General features: G+C 41.0%; 1 protein-coding gene across 2 annotated transcripts in view; it reads right to left on the bottom strand.

The window, feature by feature from the left end:
- Nucleotides 1–8,711: 8,711 nt before the first annotated feature.
- Nucleotides 8,712–14,222, bottom strand: part of Gprasp1 (G protein-coupled receptor associated sorting protein 1) — a 60,488-nt gene continuing 54,977 nt past the window's right edge. For both annotated transcript variants that reach the window (XM_031368319.1, XM_031368309.1), the window contains exons 5-7: nucleotides 14,098–14,169; nucleotides 13,706–13,787; nucleotides 8,712–13,430 (exon numbers count right to left, since the gene is read on the bottom strand). In XM_031368319.1, the coding sequence (XP_031224179.1) occupies nucleotides 9,069–13,121 (4,053 nt within the window). In that variant the 5' untranslated portion in view covers nucleotides 13,122–13,430; nucleotides 13,706–13,787; nucleotides 14,098–14,169 and the 3' untranslated portion in view covers nucleotides 8,712–9,068. The remainder of the gene's footprint in view (nucleotides 13,431–13,705; nucleotides 13,788–14,097; nucleotides 14,170–14,222) is intronic.

Here is a 14,222-nt window from a genome sequence, read left to right as displayed (position 1 = left end):
ACAGAGAAACTGATAAATAAAATGTGTTACATATTTGCAATATAATATTTTTCTTTTTCTTTTTTTTCTTTCTTTTTTTTTTTTTTCGAGACAGGGTTTCTCTGTGTAGCCCTGGCTGCCCTGGAACTCATTTTGTAGACCAGGCTGGCCTCGAACTCAGAATCTGCCTGCCTCTGCCTCCCAAGTGCTGGGATTAAAGGCGTGCGCCACCACCGCCCGGCAATATTTTTTACCTATGAGGATTACTAAAATTATATCATTTCAGGGAAATGGATGAAATTATATATAGTTATATTAAGTGATTTCTGTCAGTCTCAGAAAGAGGAATAACATAAACTTTCTCCCATTTGTTTGACCTAGATTTTACTTAGCCACACAAAATTTCAAAATTTGTATATGTGTGTGTATAAAATACATATATAAATATATATGGTATATATATATATGTGTGTGTGTGTGTGTGTGTGTGTGTGTGTGTGTGTGTGTGTAAAATTCTGTAGAAATGAAATTACCTACCTAGGGGGAACAAAGGACAGTAGGGCTGGAGTAACAGATGCCTGTGAGCTACCATGTGAGTTCTTCTGTGTAGTTAATTTTTTTAGATGTTGTTACAGGTAAAGGTGATTATTTTCTGTATTTCACATAGTTCATGACTAGTTTAAGGAAATACAACTGATTTTGAGAATTACTGAACCAATCCCACAAGTTTCCATAGTTCAGTTATTCTAATAGCATTATTATTGATAATTTATATAATTTATGATTTTTCTCTATATTGGGTATTTTGACAGCTAGTAAAGATCATTTTGCCTATTCTGTACAATTTGGTTGCTTTTATTTATTTTTTTGTATAAAAGCTCTTGCTAACGCTTTCAGTAGAAAGTATACTATGAGTGAAAATGCTTGTTTTTGTCTTAGTGGCAAATGCTGGTATGTTTTACCACGTGATACTGCTTGAGATTTCATAAATAATTATATTGAGACAGTTTTCCTGAATAGATATTTTATTGAGATTTTTATAATGAGTGTTCAGTTTTTTTGAATAAATTTTCTGGGTCAGTTGAGATAATCATGTGTACTTTCTCCTTTTTAAAAAAATACAGTATATCACTTTATTTTTGGCCAATTTTAACTTTCTACAATAAGTATCACTTTGTCATGCTGAATAATCCTTCAATATGTCACTGGAATAATTTTGCTAAATATTTGATTGAGTATACTTACATCAATCTTCAAAAAGTATAAGTTTATAGTATCTTTCCTACTGAAATCTTTTAAAATATACCATCTTAAATTGAGGGTGAATTGTAATAAACTATGAAATAGTGTGTATTTTGATGTATTTATACTGCTATTACTTTGGATCTTAACTCTCTCCCAAGACAGAAATGTTAAATGTGTGTTCCAAAACATGACATTGTTGAGAGGAGGTGGAAACTAAGAGGTATGGCTTACATCGTGTTCTTTAGATCATTTGCAGTGTGACCTAAGAGGACATATCAGAAACTCACAATTTACTTTTCTTAACAGTTGAATAATATTCCATTCTGTAAATGGACTACATGTTCATTATCCATTCATTAGTTGATGGACATTTAGGCTGTTTTCAATTTCTGGTTGAACTGTGCAGCAATGAATATGGATGGTCAATATCCTGTAAAATACTGAGTCTTTTGGGCATATGCTCAAGAGTAACATAGCTAGATCTTCTGGTAAATTCTCTTTCCACCTTTTTGAGGAACCACCACACTGGTTTCCACAGTGGCTGTACAAGTTTGTCCTCCCACAAGCAATGGATGAGTATTTGCCTTAAGCTATATCTTTGCCATCATGAGCTTTCCTTTGTCTTCCAGAACTTTGCTATTCTGATGCATGTAAGATAAAATTGCAAAGTGGTTTTAATTTGCATTTCTCTAATGGCTAATGGTAGTGACCATTTTTAAAAGTGTTTATGAGTATCAGATGCTGGAGCCTAGATGCAACATTTTCAGTTTAATCTACCACATTCCAGTCCCTGGTCTGAACAAGCTCATGACCATATATTTTTTTAAAGATTTATTTATTATTATAAATGAGTACACGGTAGCTGTCTTCAGACCACCAGAAGAGGGCATCAGATTTCATTACGGGTGGTTGTAAGCCACCATGTGGTTGCTAGGATTTGAACTCACGACCTTCAGAAGAGCAGTCTGTGCTCTTACCCACTGAGCCATCTCACCAGCCCCTCATGACCATATTTTAATGCAAAGAAGCATTTAGTCAAACTCTGATTAAAGTCTCTAAGGTCTCAACACTGTTGACTCATCCAAAGTCCTTCTGAGATTAAAAGTAATCTCTTAATTCTTACAGCCTCTAAAACCATTTACACATTTCCAACATACATCAACACAGGATATGCATTTCCATTTCAAAGGGGAAGAATGAGACATAAAGAGGGAATACTGGATCAAAGTAAGACAGAAACTCAGCAAGGAAAAGACCAGATCCCTGTAGCCTCATATCTGGTGTCAAAGGTTTTGTTGCCTGCCACATCCATCTCTTGGGCTATTTCCATTCCCTGTATGCAGCTCTCTTGGAAGATGCCTCATAACTCAGCTATCCCCAGTACCTTGGAGTCCCAACTTCAGCCAAGGCTACACTTATTTTTTCAGCTTCATATAACAGCATCTCACTGTCTCTTGGCCTCTCAAGGCCTTCTTCTTCCAGTGACTCTAGCACTACCACATGTTGCCTGGCATCAGGGAAGGTTTTGAGTCCTGTGTAAAAGTTAGCCAGATTCTTTGTGAATATTTCACATGGATAAGCTCAAGTCCAGTTGCAAATAGAGACCTTGTTTGCCTACAAAGCCTCTTGAGCCAGGCCTCCTCAGCCTGCAGATCCATATACAGCATTTGGGAATATTGGTAGCACTATTCGGGCTCCAATAGCCATGGGTTGCCCCACTGCTGCAGTTATGCTGCCTGCACTTTGCATAGCCTATCTATCTATCTCCACTGTATATGCAGCCTTCTTAAGTGGCTATCCCACCATTCCTGAGGTCTCCCACGTTCCAAGGTCTCCATTTGCACATCACGTCTTGCTTTAAGTAGTCAATTGCTTTTCTAGTCTAAAGTCCCAAAGTCTCTGCAGCCAAACCAAAATACAGTCAAATTATTCACAGCAATACCCTACTCTCTGGTACCAAGTTCTGTATACGTTACTTTTTGTTGCTGTTATAAAATACCAAAAGCAACTTTATGGTTCCAGAGAGAGAGAGAGAGAGAGAGAGAGAGAGAGAGAGAGAGAGAGAGAGAGAGAGAGAGAGAGAGAGAGAAAGAGAGACAGAATTCATAATGTTAAGGGAGGCATGGCAGCAGTTAGCCAGACCAGGAAGCTGAGAAATCATACCTTCAACTACAAACACAAACAAGAGAGTGAACTGGAAGCCAGGATGAGGCTATAAACTCTCAAAGGCCTGCCCCACCACCCACCTCCAGCAAAGGTCCACGTCCCAAACACTCCATGACATCCCCAAACAGGTATAACAACTAGGGATTAAGTGTACAAATACCAGAGCCTATGGGGGATACTTTTTATTCAAACGTCTACATAGTCTTAAACCATTGAATCGTCTTTCCAGCCCCTCTATTTCTTTTTCGGTATTGGTTATGTGTTTCTACAAGTTTATCCGTTTCTCAAAGCCTATCTACTCTTGTTAGAGCAACTCTTCAGAGTGGTGTTAAAACCCTTTCTGCGTGTCATCCCTGGTGATGTTCCTTCCTTATTTTTTATTGTTACTTGAAACTTTGTTCTGTTTGCCCATTTTGCTGATGTTTCCCAAAAGTCAGCTTTCTTTTGGTTTCTATTAGTTTTTTTCTACAATCTACTTAAACTGTGTTATAATTTATCCTTTTTATATTGGCAGTTTAATTTATTTTTTCTAGTTTCTTTAGGTATAAAGTTGAGTTGAAGATTGGAGATTGTTCTTTATTTGGCATATGCATCGACAGGTAAAAAACTACTTTTGCTACATTTCCTAACTTTAGGTTTGTTTTGATTGCTTTCATTCTGTCACATATTCTTGAATTAATTATGAGATTTCTTGTTGTGTTTGTTGTTGTTTTGAGAATGTGTTGCTTAATTTCTGTATGGTGGTGGAAATTTCAGCTTCTGTCTACTGTTTTCTCATTTTATTTTAGTATGATCAGAGAAGATACTTCATATGACTTTAATCTTCTTGAATTTATTGACTATTACTAGCATATGCTGAACATGTATGTTGTAATACTGTTGAGGTTGATGTACCATTATGTCTGTCATATTCAATTGTTTTATACTGCTCTCCAATTCCTTTATTTTTCTAGCTGATTTTTATTCCTTTATTCACAATTGAAAGCCTGATGCTGAATTGTGCCACTGTTGTTATATAACTAGCTCTTCAACTCTGAAAAGAAAATTGCACCACCTAAGAGTCCTTAAGAATAGGACATAGTTAATGTTCATGGTATTGATGAATTAATCCTATTATCATTATATAATATCCTGCTATATTTCATTGTTCTTTATTTAATAAACATTAAATCAAGATGTTAGTGCAGACATTCATGTTCTGTGGTGTTACCATCCTTTCATTTTTAGTCTGGGCTTTTTCTTGATTGAAGAATTTCTCTTGTGGCTGGGCGATGGTGGCGCACGCCTTTAATCCCAGCACTTGGGAGGCAGAGGCAGACGGATTTCTGATTTCGAGGCCAGCCTGGTCTACAGAGTGAGTTCCAGGACAGCCAGGACTTCACAGAGAAACCCTGTCTCGAAAAAACCAAAAAAAAATATTTCTCTTATATATGGCCCATTATTAGTCTCCATTTTTAATCTAGCCAGCCAATCTATGTGCTTTGATTCCAAGTTCAATCTATTTCATTAATAATAGGAAAGGATATTGTTTTCATTACTGTTTTCTTAATGATCTGCTGGTTGTTTTCCTTTTTCTTACCCCTGTTTTTTATATTTTCCTAATAGGCTTTGGCGTTTCTTCTTGTTTCCTTTTTAGTTGGCATGTAAAACCTCCTAACAGTGTACCATTTAAATTGAAACTTAACTTCAGTAGCATGTAAAAGTACTACTTGCCTACAGATTTCCCATTGTTTCTGCATCAGAAGTCAACCCTTTACATGCTACACAGTCATTAAACAGATATTCTTTGACTATTCTTTAAATTCCAGTTCCAAAGTCACAATAATACAGATTCCTATACTGGAGAATATTTTTTAAGTTTATACTAAAGAACATTTCATTTTTATGTGGCTTGGTGTTGCTGTATATGTTCCTTTAAGCATTTAGTCTTCAAGGATTTTCTTTTCTTGTGAGATTCAGTGGGATTAAGCTGTTATAGATTTATCTAGGAAAATCTATTTTCTCCTTCATATTTCCAAAGACAGCATTGATAGGCACATTTCTTGACAATATTTTTCCTTTAATATTTGGAATACGTCATCTATTTCCTTACAACCAACATAGTTCCTCATGAGGAGTCCACTCATAATCTTATGAAAGCTCTCTATATACATGACAAGTTATTTCTTCTCTGTGGCTATTTAGTTTGTCTTTAACTTAGGACAAAAGTCTCCCATCTCTTCCATTTGATTTATGTAGTTGATATTTTGGTTTATTGCATTTACACGCCAATTGCTTTCCTAGGATTTAGGAACTTTTCATGCACTGTTTTATCAAACAAGTGATTTGTCCCTCACTTCTCCTTTCTCCTAAAAGATACTGGCAGTGCATATGTCCATTTCTTTGATACAATCCCACTAAGTCCCTTCCTCTCTCATCCTTTCCTCCCCTTTCTCTTCTGACTTCATGACCTCAAATGACCTGTCTTCAAGTTTGAAGATGATCTCTTCTGCCTGCTTAAGCCTCCTCTGAATTCCTTTCGAGAACTTCAGTGTAGTATGAATTCAGGTATAGTATTTATTGGCTTCACAATTTCTGCTTGGTTCTTTTTTTATAGTTTTTAAAATTTCTTTGCTGATATTAGTTTTTTTTTCAATTCATCACTTTCCTGATTAAATTTACATTGTGTTCTTCCTTAGCTCATTGAATATGTTTATGACAGTTATTTGAATTTATTTGACTAATAAACCACGGATAGTTTATGGTTGCTTTCTGTAGTCCGCCCCCATCTCCCTTTGATTTGAGCTGTTTGCATTTCGTTATATACCTTGCAGTCTCTAACGGGGATTTGGAGATTCATTTTGAAAAACAAAAACCAATCAGCTCTTTGTCTTTATGTCCTGACCATGTACAAAGGAAGATTTTCAACAACCTGGTTAGATATTCCAAGACCCATTGAACTTTCTTTGATCCTTTGCCCCCTCTAGTGTCTACCTGCAGTACTGCATCTCTAGGATGCGGTGGTAATTTTCTGCATCGCCCAAGTTTTTTCTCCTGCCTGCCTGACTACTCATAAGGTGAGGGAGCTTCAAGTCAGGTGAGGGGGAAAGTTTCCTGGACAGCTGCCAAACAGGACATTAGGAACACTATCTAGTCCTTTGTCCCCACTCGATTCTGAAAGTAGAGACTTTTATGATGTTTCTTCTTAGTTGCCACTATGAGTGCTTAGTTACCTATGATAGGCTGTATATTAGTATGCACGGCATGAAAAAACCCTTTGGTATGTTCAAACCCCTTTGCTGGAATCCTTTTCTTGCCTTTACAATGGCCTGGGTGCTCTTTGTTCTCACTTCTCTAGAGTTTACCACAATTTACTGCAGCCTTTATGAGGGAGGCTTACTAGTAAGCCATTTTGCTGACACCACTCCACTGTTGAAACTTAGCATCTCTTTAAATTATCTCTATTAGTTTACACTCTGTTATTGCCCTAGATATCATTACATATCACATGTCCCCAAACACAGATTATGATCCTTTTAAACATTTTTAAAATGTATACAGTTTTACAGATGGTTGTGTGCCACCATGTGCTTGCTGGGAATTGAACTCAGGACCTCTGGAAGAGCAGCCAGTGTCCTTGACTGCTTGAGCCACCTCACCAGCCCTGGACTTTTGTTTGTTTTTTCTTTTCAATAGGGTTTCTCTGTGTAGCCTTGGCAGTCTAGATCTGGTTATGTAGATCAGGCTGGCCTTGAACTCACAGAAATCCACTTGCTTCTGCCTCCCAAGTGCTGGGATTAATGGCATGTGCCACCACTGCCCAATGATCCTTTTGATACATAAGTTTTAGATCATCTAAAAACAAAACAAAAAATAGAACTATAAAATGCCAATAATAGATTTTGCTACTATTTATTCATATACGTTAATTTATTAACCTATTTGTTCTTTGTGAATTTCAAATCATGCACCCTAATCCCACTCATCTCTCCTTCCCCTCATACCTGCCACCCACCCTTGCAACCTTCCCCCTCAACAACAAATTAAAAATCTCATGGTGGAAGCTGTAGTGTGTCAGTGTGTGTCACAGTGTCCCACAGTATACCCTTTTGTCCACACTTCTTTGCTTGCAAATGTTCATGGCAATGACTCCTTGGTCTGGTTTGAGGCCTTTGGCTTCTGCTGCTTTATCAATACTGGGACCTCACTGGGACTCCTCTCAGATATCCTGTTGTTGCCCTGTGTCATGGAGATCCTGGAGTTTTGGATCTGTAGGGTTGGCCCCTTCACGCACTCCAGCAGTTTATTGATGGGGTAGATGTTGGGGTGGGCCAACTCAAAGCCCTATATGTAGTCATGAGAGGTATCTGAGCTGGCCAGTCAGCCAGCTCTCCCTCTCTCAAGCCCTCAGGGACAGCTCACCCACAGCCCCCACATCTAGGGCCAGCTCTACTGTGCTACCCAGGTGAGATGGGGGGGGGCTGCTCTCCCAAGTGCTGCAGCCAGTGAGAGGCAGGGACCTCTCCAGCTCTGATGACCTCTGTGCTGCCTGAAACTGAGTATAGCCACCTATCATCCTAGCCTTAAAAGTTCAAAGTGTCTCAGCTACATACTATGTTTGAGGCAAGCCTGAGCTACAAAACACCCTGTCTCAAGAAACAAAGTATGGATGAATTATTAGACTTTGGTAGTTTTACAAATAATTCTGTGAGCACTTCACATCCAGAGTGGCTAGCTTAGCTGGCCAGAAAACCCTTGGGGTCTTCCTATCTTTGCCTCCCAGCACTAGGTAGACAGGAGCATCTCTGGATTAGTATGCATTGTGATAGGTCCTAATGCAGGACAGGATGCTTCCACGGCAAGCACTTTACCACCTCTCCTGCCGTACCACTGCATGACAGTTTCATGTGATACCAAAACTATTTCGACTTAACTATCCACTTGACTGAGCTTTTTGTTCTTTCTGATGCTATTCTTTTCACTCCTGCATTGCCCTGATTATATTTTGAACACAGTATTCTGAACAGCAAAGTCCAACTTGCTCTTCAAAACTTACCTCATTCTTAACACACCTCCCACCTAATCCAGGAAGCTAGATATAAGGATAGAAACATATTCCCCTACCCCATGTTTTGCTCCTTATCATGTTGTAAGTTGTATTAGAGTGTACCTTAAAGCGAGTCTTCTTTGAAGGATGCTCTGAGTTAGTCTGTTCCAACCTTTGAGATTTAATGCTGAGAAAAAACCTTTTGTAACAAGCATGTTATTCAGATATTATCTGTGTGTGTGTGTTCATGTGTCATCTTTGTATCTGTAGTTTACAGTGAACAGGCAATGTCTGCTCACTTTCACACAGAACTTTATTGGAGCACAAGACTCAAATATACATGAGAACAACATTTAGAAGGGTATCTTATTTACAACGGCTCAGTTCACTTTACACTCAAATACTGAACATCACAATCAACAAAACAAGCATTATCAACAAGTGCCATGTGTTTTCAGTTGTATCTTCATTTGGCATCAGAACAACGATACAGAGTACACAGGGTTGGGTATAATTACCATCAGCATTAAAGAGGTACACTGAAACACAGAATCAGCTGGGAAAGCAAAGCATTATTTGAGGGTCAGATGACTAAGGAACACAAGGACAACCAGAGGCAAATGGTTAATCATATTACTTTTGTTGTTCTGTTTCAGGGTGCTTTTGGATTGTTAGGTTTGCGTTTTAGTTCCTTGGCAATTTTTTCAGCCTCACGGAATGCAGAAACAAACGGTTCAAGATTCACTGCCTCTTCTTCATCATTATCATCATCATCGTCATCAGCAAACAGTGCCTCTTTTTGAATATGTTTACTGATAGTCTCAAATATTGCGAGAATAAGTTGAATGTTTTCATCTGACTCCTCCCTCTCAATAAGGGCCATAAATTCTGACACTGAATCAGTAACAAGTAGGCGTTTTGTCATGACAAGGTTTTCAGACAAATTCAGTAGCAGTTTCAGAGCATGAAACCTTGTTTTGGTATTGCCTGAATTCAGTAAGTAGAAAAACCCAGCCAAGTAATTGACTACCACTTTGTGATAGTCAGAAGTAGCAGTGAGGTGTGTAATCATTGTCAATCCAGACAACTGATCAGGGGAATCCAAGTCAGAATCAAAGGTATCCTCACAAATATGGCACACATATGTCTCAATCATGTTTAGGTCTGGGTAAGGGGGAGCCATGCTAATCATATTTTCCAAAAACCTTGTCCTCACTCGGGTGGATGGATAGTTAAGTAAGGCTTCAATCAGTGAAATAACGCCTGAATTGCGAATGAAATCTCGGGTAAACTGAGAGGCACTTCTCATGCCCATTGCAATTTTAGATATCTCGTGGATAAAAGGGTCACGATTTCTGTCCATCAGTAAAAGGAGTTCCTCAAACTCCTCAGAGCCAATTTTAAGCTCACACTGGATGCAGTTGCAAGACCAATTCTCTGGCTGTGTACTTTCCCTGGTCTTAAGATGCTCCCGAATTTCCCGCACTGACCGGTAAGAGGGATCATACTGAAATGGGAACTGGGGTTCAGGCTGCCCTTCTGGACCAACTTCCACAAGCTTAGGCTTTCCCCCAAACATTTCTGCAAACAGAGATGCTGCTTCTTTTGGGAATCTGAAGGGGTTTAAGGGTGGGAAGCCAGCTTTTCCCCATGGACCAGGCTTAAACTGAACAGTGACCTCATCCCAGTTCTGAGGCCTGCGGGACGGATCAGGTTCCTGCTCAGTTGAAGAATTAGGCTCACAAATGGCCTTGCATACAGGTACAGGATTTGATTCAAAGCTAGCTTCATCTCCTTCCCAGAACCAGGGTCCCACTATGGTTTCAGCTTCTGTACTAAATTTACAATTGCCACCACTGCCAGTCTTGTTAATCACCCCATCTTTTGCTGTTGATCCAAACTTAACAACTGACTCTTTCCCATTTTCTGGACTAGACTCACTGACAATCACAGTTTTTGCTTCTTTTGTGACCTTGTCACTAGACCAGAGCCAGGACCCAATAGCCATTTCACCCTCATCGTTTGGCCTGGATAAACGCTTTACTCCTGCTTGCATACTGTCCTTTTTTGCAGCCCAGATCAAGGACTCAAAAATTGCTTCCTCTTCAGTTTCTGACCCAGTTTCAACAGTCTGTGACCCAGCCCCTATTTTGGCCTTATCAGTCCAGAACCATGACCCAGTAACTTTCTCTTTCTTAAGCCCAGGAGCAGACTCAAAAGTACCCCTCCTCACTGCCTCTAGACTGGCCTCTTCATTGCCCCAGAACCAGGATCCAACTGTATCTTCATCTTCAGATGCTATCTTGTTCTCTTCATTAATTTTAGCAGCTGGCTGAAACCTGTCTTCATCCCCAGCCCAAAACCAAGAACCAATAATGTCTTCCTCTTCTGCTTCTGGCCTGGATTCTTCTCTGTTGGGAGCGTCTACAATGGTTTCTTCATTTTCTTTCCAGAACCAAGAATTGAATGCACTGTCCTCTAAAGTTGGTAGTTTGATCTTTTCTCCAGTCTCATCATCTATATTTCCATCTTCTGCAGCCCATAGCCAGGACCCTGTGATGCTCTTGGTCCTTGGATAATTATTGGACCAGAGCCATGGATCAACAGTGCCCTGTTTTTCTCCCAGAGTTGATTTCAAGCATTCTCTATTGGTAGGATACAAACAGGGTTCTTTTGCCCAGACACAAGTCTTCTTGTTAGCATCCTCAGCTTCTGCCATAGGCTTGTATCTGACACCAGCTGCATACTTCATATCGGGTTGTTCTCTGGCCCCAAACCAAGGTGATCTAATGGGTTCTTCCTCATCCTCAAGGCTAGACTTACTGTTAACTTCAGCCTCCACACTATTATCTACTTTAGCCCAGAACCAGGGCCCAATTATGGGTTCCTCCTCAGCTCCTGCCATGATGTCTGAGCAAGGTTCAGGTCCTAAATCCATATTTGGCTGCTTTTCAGACCAAAACCAAGGTACAAAGATTGTTGTTTTTGTAGATGCTGACCTGGCCTGTTCTTCAACCTCAGCCTCTGTATTGACTTCTCCAGCCCAGAACCAGGGATCAGTAACTTCTTTTTCTCCAGGCTTTGGCATCTTCTCACAACTGACTCCAACAGATCTAATGCTGTTCTCACCAGTGCCCCAGAACCAAGATCCAAAAATAGACTCATCATCAGCCTGTAAGTTGATCTCTTCATCATCTGCCCCGAACCAGGACCCAATAACGACCTCATCATCCTTAGCTACTGGCATAGACTTAGAAGTAGCCTTTGGCCCACTTTCCATACTGGTCTTCTTTCCAGACCCTAAACAGAAACTACTAACTTGCTCCTCCTTAGCCCTTGGTCTGGATTTATGGCATGTCTCAGAGTCCACACTGGCTTCTTCTTCACTCCAGAACCAATCTCCAACAATGGGTTCCTCCTCTACAAAAGTGGTCTTGATGCTTATCCTATCCCCCATATTGGACTCCTGGGTGTCCCAAAACCAAGCCCCAACGAGGGCTTCCTCCTCTGGCTTGGCTTCCTGTTTGGTCCTTGCTCTGGCCTTAGTTTTGACGTCTTCCTTTGGCACTGCTCTAGTTCTGGGCTCTTTCTTTGTCTTAGACTTTGAAAAAGCATTAGCTTTCTCTTCAGGCAAGAACCAGGACTCTTTCTTATTTGTATCTACAGATCCAGACATGACATCACTGTAAGCTTCTCGCTTGGCCTGGTGCCTGGCCCTCATATTGACCCCTTTCCTGGCTCTGGGTTTGGACCTAGATTTAGCCTCTTCTCCAGACCAAAACAAAGATTTTGTATGATTTTCACATTCAGACCCAGAAGTGGATTCAACACGGACTTCTTTCTTAGACCTAAACCAGGATCGACTATTGGGCTCTTCTTTGGGCCTAGACCAGACTTTGGTCTTGTCTTTGGCCCAGAACCAGGGAGTCTTACCAGACTCATCCTCAGAATCAGAACTGGAAATATTATACAACTCTTGTTTGTTTTTGTGCCTAGGCATGATATTTGCTTCTTGCTTGCCCATGTGCCTGAACCTGTTATTGGCCTTCATGTTTTTCCTAGGACGAAATCTTGTACTGGCTTCATCTCTATTCCAAAAGGAGGAACTTCCTGAGGACTTATCTGCCCATTTGAAATCAGAATTCTCATATGCCTCTCCTTTGGGGACAGGCCTAGGACGGTACCAGGACCCCATACTGGTTCCCTCCTCTGAGCCAAACGAAGGCTGGAATCTGGCTGGAGAATTACCCTTTTTGGGAATACTCTCAGGGTCCATATTAGCAAGTTCTCTATCTACAGACAGGCACTTAGCTTGAGCAACCATCCCAGAATCATTACTGACCAGTGGAGAATCTGCAGAACTGAGCTGACATTGCTTTCCCATCTTTGCCATGGATTCTCCACGAAACTTACTTGGGGCCCAGACTTGGGCATCATGCTTGGATCGTGAAATAGGGATTGCCTTGGGTTTACATTTGGCATATGCCCCACCTGGTGAACTGGTTTCACCTTTAGGTCTTGCTCCAGGTGTACCCTTAGGCTTCACTTTGGGCCTGGCTCCTGTCATTATTTGGGTCCTAACCTTGGGTCTGACCACCAATGGGGCTTCAGGTTCAGGTACTTCAGCAGCAGCATTGGCATTCTCATCCCCAGGCTTATTTTCAGCCTTTGCCTGGGCACCAGGCTCAACCTCTGCCCTGGTCATAGTTTAAGTTAAATAAAGCCCCACTGTATACCACTTAACAACAGTGAACCTTCACTAGAGATCTGTTACAGGATAGCTCTTCACGGCGGTATTTGATAAGGGTATGAGATTGAAAAGAATTAGCCTGAATTGACAATTTAGCACGCAAGGAGGCTCCTACCCAAGCAGTCTCAGTCAACAACACAGATACACTGCAGAAGAACTGAAATCAAGCTGGAGGACGATGGACAGGTCCTACAGGAGTGCAGACCTGTTGATTGCACTGGTCAGCAGCAACCTCAGCACCACCAAGCAGCCACAGCAGGAGAGCTAGGAGAGAGCAAAAATGGGGAAATCAGTCCTACCCACTTCTGTTGCCTCCTGTAGAAACTTACACAGAGACACTGGTGTGAGAGGCTGAGTGGAAGAGCTCAGCCATGAGAAAATCCCTATGTTCCTTTTGCTTGCTGGGAAACAGGTACAGAGTCCAGGAAAAAGTGCACACGCTCGGAATGGAGAGAGAGGGGGATCCCTAAATCTCACAGTAGTCACTCTGGGGTGATCGAGACTACCCCACCTAAAAGGGAACCCTCTCCCATACTCACCTTCACAGATGTGGTGCAGTTCTCCCCTCTTCTCTGGGTTCAAGTGGTGTTAAAACCAACAGCTGACTGACTGCAGGGAGTCCTACAAGTGCATAAAACAAAATGGAGTCTTAGTGGTTGGAAGACAGGCACAGATCCCCGAACCTACACAAACAACAACAAAACCATGCCTACTTCTGTCTAAAGTCTCTGTTCCCTGGCCCCAGCACTGAGGTTCTGTCCTGTGGGTTATAGTCTAACTCACACCTACCTCAACATTCTTAGTATCCCTGAAAGGAAATAAAGGATGCTGCACCATTGAGCAAATTAAGGGAGTGATCTGAATTTGGTTAGAGCAATCTGAATTGGCCTCCTCAGTGGCTGGTTCCTACACTGCCCTGAGTCTCACCAACCTCCAAGATCTGAAGCAGCTGCCTTGAAGCCTTCTTTCCTTGCTTGCAGAACTGACCAGCCTTAAAGCAGGGCTGTGAAAAAATGAAAATGTTTGACAATCAGAAAATGATGACAGCAGATGTGG

Source organism: Mastomys coucha, chromosome X (assembly GCF_008632895.1).
Source record: "Mastomys coucha isolate ucsf_1 chromosome X, UCSF_Mcou_1, whole genome shotgun sequence".
Lineage (NCBI taxonomy): Eukaryota > Metazoa > Chordata > Mammalia > Rodentia > Muridae > Mastomys > Mastomys coucha.
The sequence above is the reverse complement of the archived record's forward strand: the minus strand, read 5'-3'. Positions and strand labels throughout refer to the sequence as shown.